The sequence below is a fragment of the Leptinotarsa decemlineata genome, unplaced genomic scaffold, assembly GCF_025532065.1.
Source record: "Leptinotarsa decemlineata unplaced genomic scaffold, Ldec_3_MD MMD2_tig00026328_RagTag_RagTag, whole genome shotgun sequence".
In the NCBI taxonomy this organism is placed as follows: Eukaryota; Metazoa; Arthropoda; class Insecta; order Coleoptera; family Chrysomelidae; genus Leptinotarsa; species Leptinotarsa decemlineata.
In genome coordinates this window covers 25,037-37,840 of record NW_027412688.1, presented here as the reverse complement: position 1 = coordinate 37,840, position 12,804 = coordinate 25,037, and the positions used below count along the sequence as shown (strand labels likewise).

The 12,804-nt window shown below is 33.8% G+C and overlaps 1 protein-coding gene across 3 annotated transcripts; it reads left to right on the top strand.

Moving 5' to 3' along the window:
- Positions 1-414: 414 nt before the first annotated feature.
- LOC141485575 (WD repeat and FYVE domain-containing protein 3-like) lies at positions 415-11,317 on the top strand. 3 transcript variants are annotated; one of them, XM_074182478.1, is made up of 6 exons: positions 415-683; positions 2,712-2,874; positions 3,452-3,670; positions 4,133-4,282; positions 4,587-4,698; positions 6,959-11,317. In XM_074182478.1, exons 3-6 carry the CDS (start codon positions 3,460-3,462, stop codon positions 7,248-7,250), a joined length of 765 nt encoding a protein of 254 aa, XP_074038579.1. In that variant the 5' UTR covers positions 415-683; positions 2,712-2,874; positions 3,452-3,459; the 3' UTR covers positions 7,251-11,317. The 3 variants fall into 3 exon arrangements, with proteins under 3 accessions (XP_074038579.1, XP_074038578.1, XP_074038577.1); XM_074182477.1 differs by lacking the exon at positions 415-683 and having other exon boundaries at positions 2,188-2,874; XM_074182476.1 differs by lacking the exons at positions 415-683; positions 2,712-2,874 and adding an exon at positions 3,008-3,146.
- Positions 11,318-12,804: the final 1,487 nt, after the last annotated feature.

Below are 12,804 nucleotides of genomic sequence, written 5' to 3'. Positions count from 1 at the left end.
TATTTGTAGGTAGATACTAGTGACATTTCAGAAAAAAGCGGTTGGTATTTGTCATCACCTACTATTTTAAATTCGTAGATTTGAATTTTTAGTTTGACGTGAAAGAAAAATACAAAATGAATTTGAACGAAATTCATAATTTAGTAGTAAGAGTGTTTGCAGCAATAATACGTTGTACTAATTGCAATGAAGAGTGTAAATTAAATTATGACACTTTATGGTATAGATGCAATAGAAAGCGGATTATGAAAATACCGAAGAAAAAAAGCTCACTACATTTGTTGTAATTTTAAGAAAAGTGCCAAAAACCAATTTACGAGCTAAAGATTGAAGGCAAAAAACATTTGAATTACTTTAGGAATATTGACTGCATCAGTCGTACCAATCATATCATCAACCTTAAAAACGTAAAATACAGTGATATGTAAACAAAAAGCAGCTCCGTACATTTTTTCACATTTTTATAAGAAAAATGTTGATTATTGAAGTGAAAAGTGTTAAAGAAGGAGGAATAAGGTGTAAAAGTGACCTAGTGAATAAATGCTTGTGTTTTTAAATAGTTTATTTAGTGAAAAAGAAGGCTGAAAAGTAGCCCTTTTCTGAACTTTGAAGGGCCGTAACTTTTTAAATAAGGGAGAGCACCGCTTTTTTCTTTCGGATTCGTAATCTACGCATCAAAATACGTAAGTACAGTCAAAAATTTTTTCAAAATCGCCGGATGTCCACATAACGAAAATTTACCAAAAAAATTCTTTATCTCCGATTGTTTTGTGATTATTAGAAAAAATGGTCATTTTGACATAATAGTTTTTTCAGGAATGGTGGAATCTGAAAAAAGTAACAAAACAATTCGAAAACACGAAAGGTTACAATATCTACAAAGTGATGATTCACTGATAAATTATTCATCAGAAACAATTGCAGAGTGTTCCTAAACTTAAATCTCTGACTTAAACGAGAAATATAAGGATGAAGCGATTTCATGACTATTTTAACCATCTCAATAACAGTGAACTATCTGAAAATAGAACTCAGATACACTGCATTGGTATTTTAATATTCTAATGATGAGTAGCGATGTTTCGATCAGAAATACATCTTATTCAGTGGTATTACTCTGGTCCGAAAGTATTGTTTTGAGAAATCTTGAATGAGATCGGTAGAAAGGAAAGGAAATTTCAGTTAAAAAAAATATAGTATCCTTTCAAAGATATACCGAATTGACGTTTTTGTTGAAGATTGTAAACACAGCACGGTGCGAAAACTTTCAAGTATTATTATTGATATTACCGGCAAGTTCACCTGTACAGACCCGTACTTATTTAAAATATTTATTTTGGTTGGTAAATTTATATATTTCAAAATGAATATCATTACATTGTGGAAAAAGTTCAAATTTCTATGAAAATTTCAGTTTGTAATACTTTCACTTGTAAACAAATCAACATAAAAAAATTATATGCACAAATTGCAACAATCGAAAATGTCTGATATAATTTCTGTCGAGTTTCCACCTGCTAATTTTATCCATAACTTTTACAAAATGTTGAAAAATATTTCATACTCATTCAGATTTTCATTGCAGAAGTGAAGAGCCCTGTAGGTCAAATATTACATATAGAACGAACTGTTCTGGCAGTCGAACAAACTAAGGTCTTGATGCCTCCTTTATTCAACAAATATGTGGCCTGGGGCTTCGCAGACCATTCATTAAGGATAGGAAACTACGAAAGTGACAAAGCTGTTTTTGTATCCGAAAGTGTGATACAAAATAATGGGGAGATTTTAGCTTGCGTTTGTCCGTCTCCCAAGTTGATTGTTACAGCAGGACCAGTTCGGGAAGAAGTTTTTTTTTGTTTAATCCTGAAATATTTGTGTCGACTACGAAAATATTTAATTTCAAAATAACAGGTTGTGACAGTGTGGGAATATGAATCAAGGTAGAAGAATCTGAGCATCAAACATAATTTGTATGCCCATACTGATGCCATTACTTGCCTCGCAGCTAGTCTGGCTTACAACGTCATCATATCTGGTTCGAGAGATTGCACGGCGATCATATGGGACTTGTTTCGAGGAGTTTTTATCAGGCAGCTCAGAGGTCACGCGGGACCAGTGGCGGCAGTCGCAATCAATGATTTAACTGGAGACATAGCAACCTGTGCTGCCACTTGGTTAGTTCTATACTTCTGTGTATACCTAAAATTTCTGTTTACTCTGCTGATTTCAATTTTACTTCATTTCATGCAGGGTTATTTTGATGTTGGGTCCCTTCAAGAAAATCCGGTTACATAGGATTGATAGCATTAACTAAGTAGCATTTGTATAGGAATCTTCATCATACTTTCATAACTTACCACTTTTGTAAATTTTTAGCAGAATAAATTTGCTGGTAACTGTTGTTGATAAATCACAAAACTTGTCACCCTTGTTTATACTATTTAACTAAACCAAAAATAATAATGTCGTGCTGAATTATGATTTCACCTTTTCTATATTAGATTCACTATTTATTCTGTTCCAGGTTCTTTTAGTTTCTTTTTCCAATTTCTTTATTTTCGATTTGTAATATTATGATATTTTTTTTGCTTTTTTCACTTTTCATTTGTGTTCTTTAACAGTATGGATTATTTGTGTGAATATGGATAAAAAAATCATTGCTGAAATGAATATTGCTCTAATGCTACCTTTTATTTTTATCTTTTTTTCAGGTTGCATGTCTGGAGTATAAATGGCGATGAATTATCAAATGTAAACACATACGTAGGAAGAGCTGATAGAATGCAACAAATTTTGTGTGTAGCATTTTCACAAACTCACGAATGGGACCACTTGAATGTAATCATGACTGGTTCAACTGATGGAGTGACTCGAGTGAGAATTTGTAAAATATATTATGTTTTCTTTGCTACAAGAAATAATTATTTAGGCAAATAATATAGTTCTTGATATATTAAACATTTACTTATAGATGTGGTCAATAGATTATATTCAAGTTCCTGAGGAAGAAAGAATCATTACAACTTCTTGCAAACCTGTGGTAGAGTCTAAATCACCAAAACCTTGTAATGAAAGTGTAACTAAACCTTCTCCCATACACCATTGACTTGTCAAGCAAATCAACGTTCCCAGTACTGGATCTATGAGTGAGCAATTTTATTGTTTCAGTTCATTATAACATTTTTTTTTAATTGAGTGAATGGTTAAAAAACTGCAGGAATTTAAATTTCTCTTCATTTTGGATCAAAAAGGGGGGGTTAACTTGGAAAACATGGGTGGTCAAGTTTCAGTTGGAACACCCTTTTTATAATCTATTAATGTAGAAGAAAGAATTTCACAAGAAATATCCACCGCTCGTAATCTATGGTGAAATCTGTAAATTGTGATATGCATGTAGAATATTTCCCACAAATTTCCAAATTATAAGTTTCCATTGAATTTTCTATTCTAGGTAGTCTCATGAAATCAGGTTCTGAGAGCAGTTTATCCGAAGAAAATGTTAAAAGTTCTGTGGATAGGCAAAAAAGTAACGATAGCAGCACCAAGGAATGGAGAAGTGAACAGCAAGATGAAAAGGAAACTTGCAGTGATACCGAAGAGTGTGCACCTCCTGTAGCTCCTGCGAGGCGGAGAAGATCGAGGGTGCATGGTGGTTTCAGAAAAAGTGAAGGTAGGAGTAGGAAAAACAATTGTCTCGCCGCGGCTGAAGCCAGTTTGAAAACGGCCATTTTAATTTTTTTTTTCATAATTCTACTACTATCTGAACAAGGTTTTAAGATTTTTTCCTTTTGACATTGTAAACGAGCTTGTATTAACAAACCAAGTCATCACACTTATATATACTTATTATTCCATATCTGAAAACTATCGAACCAATTATCATGAAACTTGCTCCATTTCGTAGACAAAATATTCATAATCTGACTATTACTTTCTGAGAAAAACGTGTACAAACATACATACCTACAAACATACACCTATAAAAAATTTTATATTTTTTTAAAGCCCCGATAAGTTAGTAAATGTGAAAATATCATAGTGTTAATGATATTACATACCTATATGTCAAATTGTTATTAAACTCTTGTTTTTGAGGTTGACAAAAATTTAATTTCAATTTTTTTTTATTCAGGCGGTAATAGCGCCGAGTGTGCCAGCATTGACGTGGATGATGGATCAGGAATGAGAATTAGCAAATCAGATACAAGCCTCACAGATTCTTTTGTTATGATTTCTGAAGCCAAAAAGAAACCAATTAATCCATTGAACTCTCTTAGACCCGGTAAGGATATTTCATTTCTGCTCATTCGATTTTTGATCACACTTTCATATTTTTCTGTCAAAATCGAAAAGATTCTGATGGTACATTAATCGATTCTACTGAAAGTATGTTTCAGATTAACCAAAATTCAACAAATTATTAATGTAGGCTGACAATATTGAACTATTTTCAGTAGGAAAATCTAAACGTAAATAATCCTGCTTTGTATTGATTACTTCATAATCAATAAATTATCTATCAATCGAGAGTACCCTAAAGCAAAAATTTGTTAGAAGCAGTGTATTGGTTTATTTAAACATTTCAGGTTTCAAATGGCAGAGACAGTTGGTATCTAGAAGTAAACTCACCGTGCACACAGCTTACGACAGAAAAGATAATGCCGAACCTGCTTCTGTGACAGCTTTGGCAGTATCAAAGTAAGTAAAACTGTTCTGCTAATTGAATAACACAGTCTCAATTTCAGAGACAGATATTTTTTTATAACTTGAGAGGTGATGAAAATGTCCCATTGTTTCAAGACTGGCCTTTCATGGTAATAGATAGATAGATAGATAGATAATATATTTGTCTCTTTAGGTTGTTCTTACAATATGAGACATGTCAAAAAAAAAAAATGAAAGACAAACAACAAGTACAAACACATTAACAATAGTCAATTTCCACAAAAGTTTAAACATATTGGATGGATACATATTAAAAACAGTACATATAATGCACTCAACAACAATGGCTATAAATTCACTTGTTGAGACTATAACTGATAGTTTTGAATCCGGTGGATTCACAATGTCATTTTTTTGTGACTTAAGTAAGGCGTTCGATTGTGTTTGCCCTAAAGTTTTGCTCTCAACTTCAATATTATAAATTATCTACAGGCAGTCTTAAACTGATGAAGTCCTATCTGGACGACAGACAGCAAGCTGTTTACTTGAATGGCAAATTTACTAGCTTACTTCCTATTGAGTATGGAGTTCCCCAGGGGTCGATATTGGGACCGATCCTTTTCTTGATTTACTTCAATGATATAAGATTTAGTGACACAAGTGCTAACTTCGTGCTGTTTGCTGATGATACAACTGTATCAATTTCTGGAAATAATATTGATACTTTGCTTACTACATTCGAGGATACTCTGACAAATGTCAGTGAGTGGTTTGCCGTAAATAATCTTAAACTTAATGAAGATAAGAGCCAAACAGTCATTTTTTCGTTGCGCGAAGTGCCAGATATCAGTAACCCTGAATATGTTAGGTTTCTAGGTGTATACATTGACCCCAAATTGACTTGGAATGTAAATATTGATAGACTTATAGTCAAAATATCCAAAAATACTTATCTCCTGAGGAACTTACAAAAAGCGGTATCAAAACCAGTTCTGAAAACAGCTTTCCATGGGATTATTCAATCTCACATATCGTATTCAGTACTTGTCTGGGGCCATGTGCCCAATGCATCAGATTTATTTGGCATCCAGAGAAGAGCAATTAGGATTCTTGATAACCTTTCTTACAGGCAAGACTGTAGAAGTAGCTTCATAAATAATAAAATACTTACACTTCCATCACTATATATATTGCAATGCCTGCTACATGTTAAAAAACATATAAGAGGTTATACTACACATGATGCAATCCACAGTTATAACACTCGAAATAATTCAAATCTGTATCTCCAGAACCATAGAGTCAACAGAACCAGAACTGGCGTAAATTATTATGCTCCAAAAATGTATAATTCGCTTCCCCAAAATATCAAAAATCTACCTTTGAAGAAGTTCGAATACAGAATCAAAAATTTTTTAATTAAAAAAGCTTTTTATTCCTTAGATGAATATTTTAGTGATGGTTTTCGAGACATGTAATACCACTTAATCATATATATTTTAACTTGTTTTATATTTCTATTTCATAGTTAGTTTGTTTTATTTGCACAAATGTATGTATATCTATAGTAATTGTCCATTTAACCATTCAAGTTATCTGAATATTTTATATTTTGTATTTATAGATAAGCAATATCCGTTATGACCTGTGTAAACTTTGTATTAGCACCAAATATATACTACTACTACTACTACTACTACTACTACTACTACATACTACATAGATGAAAATGAATCAGCCACACTTTTGAATAAAATCATCTAAAGTATAAAATGCTCCTTGGATTAAGAACTTTTTCAGTGTATGTTTAAAAGTTTTTATTTTTGTTTCCGATTTCATGCTTTCAGGCAATAAGTCTAATAAATATGCCCCTGCATACAGAGGTGATTTTTTGTGATGTGATCTGAGTATGGGATGTAAGTGAAAGTCATTTTTCTGTCTCATATCGTATCTGGTACTCGGTAGAATAATTTTTTAGCATCAATTAATTTATCTGAATAATGTGCACACTCTTGAGATACCGATACATTTCTATGAAATGTGTTCAACCGATTTTTGACTAAGGTCTTTTTGCTATTGTCATAAAATTACCAACATCACTTGAATATATCTTCAAAAATGAAATTTGTATCAGTTCCTCTAAAGGTTTTTCTTATATTAGTTGTGAAAGTGTTATATAAGTTGCACCTTCTGCCACAATTTTAATGGATATGTTGGTAACATAGCTCCTGAACTTCAGTCTTGTAGGGGGTATGTTTCTGTGTATAATTATTCCATTATCATTTATTTTTAGAGATCACCGTTGCGTGTACGTGGGTGATACTCGAGGTAGAGTATTTTCTTGGAGTGTTTGTGACATCCCGGGAAGAGCTGCCGATCATTGGTTGAAAGACGAAGGGGCGGATTACTGTGCTGGATGCAGCAATAAATTCACAATATATGAGAGAAAGCACCATTGTAGGAATTGCCGACAGGTATTCTGTTCAAAGTGCAGCAAGTTTGAATGTGAAATATCTCGTCTACGCATACTGAAGCCACTTAGAGTCTGTCAAAGTTGTTATGCAGCTCTCAAAGCTGAACGTTGAATGTCATAGAAATTCTGTTGAACCTCCATTTACATCTAACAAAAGCATGGTTATTCAAGTCAATGAATTTTTTGTGGTGAATCATATACACCTTTTTTAATAAAAAGATGGTAAATTTTCGTTATGTGGACACTCGGCGATTTTGAAAAAATTTTTGATTGTACTTACGTATTTTGATGCGTAGATTACGAATCCGAAAGAAAAAAGCGGCGCTCTCCTATATTTAAAAAGTTACGGCCCTACAAAGTTCAGAAAAGGGCAACTTTTCGGCCTTCTTTTTCACTAAATAAACTATTTAAAAACACAAGCATTTATTCACTAGGTCACCTTTACACCTTATTCCTCCTTCTGTAACACTTTTCACTTCAATAATCAACATTTTTCTTATAAAAATGTTAAAAAATGTACGGAGCTGCTTTTTGGTTACATATCACTGTATTTTACATTTTTAAGAATAATGATATGGTTGGTACGACTGATGCAGTCCATATTCTTGAAGTAATTCAAATGTTTTTTACCTTCATTCTTTAGATCGTAAATTGGTTTTTGGTGATGTATTACGAATTTGAAATAGTAGGCGACGGTAAATAAAAACCGCTTTTTTCTGAAATGTCACTAGTAACTAACCTAAAAATAGAATAAAGTCACCAGGAGAAGCATTCGTTTTTAAATTAAGTTTTTTATAAGAAACATGTTGATTATTGAAGTGAAAAGTGTTAAAGAAGGAGGAATAAGGTGTAAAGGTGACCTAGTGAATAAATGCTTGTGTTTTTAAATAGTTTATTTAGTGATAAAGAAGGATGAAAAGTTGCTTGCCCTTTTCTGAACTTTGAAGGGCCGTAACTTTCTAAATAAGGGAGAGCGCCGCTTTTTTCTTTCGGATTCGTAATCAACGCATCAAAATACGTAAGTACAGTCAAAAATTTTTTCAAAATCGCCGGGTGTCCACATAACGAAAATTTACCAAAAATATTATTGACTCAGAATTTTTACACAAAACTGTAATTTGGAATTTTTATTATTGAAAAATTGTTATATCAACCGTTAAAGAATGAGGTTTATCAAATATATTTTCAATTGGTAGACTTTCATTGATTTGAATGATTATGATATTATGTATTACTTGTAATACACGAGTCTGTATAGATATCAATGTAAATTTTTATAGCATGTATCGGGAAACCTATTTATAATTGTTTCGTTTTTTCTCGAATTTGTTGTTGAATACTTTTATGAAATATGTTTTTTATTATTAATGTTTGAAATACTGTTTCAAAACAATAATTTTTATTATTGTACAATTCTTTTTATGTTTTATATCATTAATTTTTATAATCATGTGATTGTCTAGTGTGTACAAGTATTTAAAACTAGTTGATTACTGCGTTGCATAAAAGTGAAAGCTAGCAAGAGAAAATAAAAAAGATAAGATGCACTGAACATTTTTATATGAAAACTCTTCTTACTGGGTGACTAGCATTAAGTACCGTTTTAGCAATTTTGTTTCTTTAAAAATATTGATATAAATTATCAGAAGACAAAGGATGGCTGAAAAACGAGAATACTGCTAGAAGTTGTCGAAGCAGAAACCTTTATTTTTCAAAAAACTTGTCACGTTCGTTCAACTATTAAGGGAACAGATATTTGACATAGGAATGTAGGCTTTCACGGCTGGCGTCAATGTTTTGATTGGCTTCCGGGTTCTGCCGTGATCTTCTTTGGTTATAATCTCCAAACGTTTCAACTGTAACTGCGGCAGTCATCTTCAGTGGCGTGATAGGTGTGATTGATGACTTGTTTATTTTGTGGTAATTCATGATCACTTTAATGAAATGAATAAAAACACTTTTGTCTAATTACCACTAGTTAATTTTATTTATACGACCAGTTTCGGGTTAACCCCATTATCAAGTATAGAACTGAAATGTGAACTCTGCTCTGCAAGCCAAACCGGTAGAAATTTTGACGTCAAGGTCCGTGAACACGTCTATTTGGACAAAAAATCTACAATGTATAAACATCTTCAAGAATCAAAACACAAGATAAGTAAAGATTACCTCAAAATCCTACACATATGTAATGAAGGGATAAAATAAATTTGTTGGAAGCCATAGAAATTAACAAATCAATTAAAAATCAGAAATATATGCCCCTAAACGAGCAACTCGATTTATGTAAGTCTCCACTATTGAATTTATAAGTTCAACAACCCCTATTATCTTCAGTGTTGAATTTTAAAGTTGGCACCCTGGTTCGTTCAACTACCTGTCCTTCCTTCTTACCTAAAAACTCACGATATAACCGAGTTTTCAAAGTTCACATTTCAGTTTTATACTTGATATGGGGGGTTTGAACTCGAAACCAGTCGTATAAATGAAATTAATTAATGGTAATTAGACAAAAGTGTTTTTATTCAATTCATAAAGTGTTCAGTGGCGTGGTCGAAGTACTCTTTTTGACGTGAGTTTCAGTTGACAACGACAAAGCCACTGAAGATGACTGCCACAGTTGCACTTGAAACGTTTGGAGATCACAGCAAAACTTGGAAGCCATTAAAAAAAAATTGATATTTTGACAAAATATAAAACTTGGAAAAGTAGTCACTTGATTGATGAAGAATTCAAAAATAGATGGCCAATACGTCAAAATCCATATCTGTATTAAAAAAATATGGTTTCATTGGGTGATAAATAATATTTTTGAAAAAATTCAAAGTTTTTCTTTGTCATTGAACAAATTTTTATAAAATACAACTTCACTGACATCGGAAAATTTTCAATTCCTGACTTGAAGTCTGTGGAAATGTATTCAGCTGAACTGGCTAGGTGGCGCTTTATTCTCCATGAATGAATTTGTATGATTGCTTTTCAAGTAATAAGGAGAGTTTCATTTGTTGCATCATATCATTATTTTCATTGTGAGCTCTTAGACTATAAGCACATGTTACCAAAAATTATTTATTTTTCTTATTTATTGGCTGTTGATTTTAACAAAAAACTCATTAAATCTTTGCAAAGAATGAATATACCTGCCCTCTCTTGAATATTCATGAAATCCTTCTTGTCTCAAAAAAATCCATTCAAATAATGATATTTTTGAGTATGATGTCTGGTGTAATATTTTCTAAAGTGGATTACTAAAAATTGTTGTTATCAATATTTCATGTAATACATTAAAAATGTATTTTTAATGATTTCATAATAAATTAGAAAACTGATAAGTTGAGCACCAGATTCTTAAAAAAAGGACATGGGGACCTTTGAAAATATAAATGTGTAATATCTATACAAATGAAGTTTAAACTGAGTTAAGATTTTGAATTTCAGAACAACTGGAGTTCCAATATTCGTGATGAGAAATATTAGTCCAACTTGAACTTGACGATGAAAATCATTTTTCTTCTCTACTTTAGCTTGTTCTCTTCAAGTATTAATTTATACAGAGCCATATGTCTTTAGAACAATAACGTTTGTTGCCTGCGAGTGGTTTGAAAATAAAAAGTTAGAATGCTTGTGCAATGATAGAGTTGGTTTAATGCGAGAAAGAGTTTGAATGAATTATTCATATATTTATATAGTCATATATTTTATTAAGTATTTATCACAAAAAATAGTTTTCTGATTGATAATAAAACTCATTGGATTAAAGTATTCAGCTATAAATATGTCATAAAAGGGTACAACTATAATTCAGATTTATATAAAAATTTAAAACATTTTAATTTTCAGTTCCTATAGAATTATATTGTGTACGTTTAATTTGGTATCTTTCAAAAGTTAATTTCATCTAAAATACTTCCAAAGTATTTCTTGCATTACTCCCACTCTATTATAAAAGTGACTCCTCTAATGATATTATTTTTATAACCAACCATTGTCCGAATATAGGAAAAAAAGTTGTGCACAGGCATCTGTAGACAATATACATGTGCATTATTGTGCATTCCAAAGTATATTTCCTTATATTTGATAAATGTATGTGATATCGTAGATTCCTAGCATGTAGGTACTAGTGTACTTATGCCATGTCTTGAATTGAAATGAATAAAAAATTATGACTCCTGTGAACATTTATATTTCTTCCTGAAGGACCGTGTAGGATAGACGGGCACAGTGTCGTTAGGTTAGGTTAACAGCACCCAGGCATTTTTATCAAAGACTTGTACGGGGCTATGTAAAAGAGATACACAACGATAAACGTTTTGTGGGCAGGTGTGCCATTTTCGAGAATTACTTTTGGTAAAATGTTGAATTTTTGCGGTTCAACGATCAAATCGTATCGCAAACGATTCCAGAGGGTCTGATTAGTCGTTGGGTTGGCCTTAGGTTGGCTCTCTTAGGTTGACCCTCTTGGGTTGGATTTTTATTCTATCTTTAGGTTGGACCACTTGGCTTAACCTTCTTTGGGTTGGCTTTGGACTTGTAATATTTTTCAACAACCCGATAAACATTCTGGAAAGTTGGGGATAATGGGGCCCTGGGTGGGTTAACAGAGGTAAAAAGGGGAATCTACATTAAAAGACTGAAGTATTATGTACAGTGGCGCCATCTAGTAGTGAAAAGACTGAATTATTGAGTTGTCCTTCTTACATATCGAGAACGCTAACTCAGTGGATTTGAGTATATCCGAGCATATCCGAGTATACCCGAAAACCCAAGTAGGTATCCCGTCGCTAGAAACCAGCCAATCCTGATATACGGATCGCGTGACGTCCAGCGTACAGTGTTGCCGCCGCCATGCATATAATACATTTTTAGACTTTTGGCAGTTTCGAAATAGATGATTTTTTTTTATATCGACGTGACATCTAGTATACAGCGTTGCCGCAATTTAACTATATATATTCCTAACTTAACCTAACCAAACCTAACCTAACCTAACCAAACATAACCAAACCTAACCAAACATAACCTAACTAACCTAACCTAATCTAACCTAACCTAACCTAACCTAACATAACCTGACCAAACATAACCTACCCTAACCAAACATAACCTGACAAAACCTAACCTACCCTAACCAAACATAACCTAACCTAACCTAACCAAACCTAACGTAACCTAACCTAACCATATTTGTTTTCGGAATTTCTCGGAGGGGAGGAGGAGAGAGGTGAGGAGGAGGGATAGGGGAGGAGAAGAGGGGGAGGAGAAGAGGGGGAGGAGGGAGGGATGAGGAGGAGGGAGGGAGGGAGGGATGAGGAGGAGGGAGGGAGAGTTGAGTGGGGGAAGGAGGGAGGAGGGTAGGGGGGAGAAGGGGGAGGAGGGTAGGGGAGGAGGGAGGAGGGTAGGGGGGAGAAGGGGAGGAGGGTAGGGGGAGGAGGGAGGAGGGTAGGGGGAGAAGGGGAGGAGGGTAGGGGGAGGAGGGAGGAGGGTAGGGGGAGAAGTGGAGGAGGGTAGGGGGAGGAGGGAGGAGGGTAGGGGGGAGAAGGAGGGAGGAAGGAGGGGGAGGAGGAAGGAGGGGGAGGAGGAGGAAGGAGGGAGGAGGAGGGGGAAGGGAGGAGGGGGAGGAGGAGGAAGGAGGGAGGAGGAGGGGGAAGGGAGGAGGGGGAGGG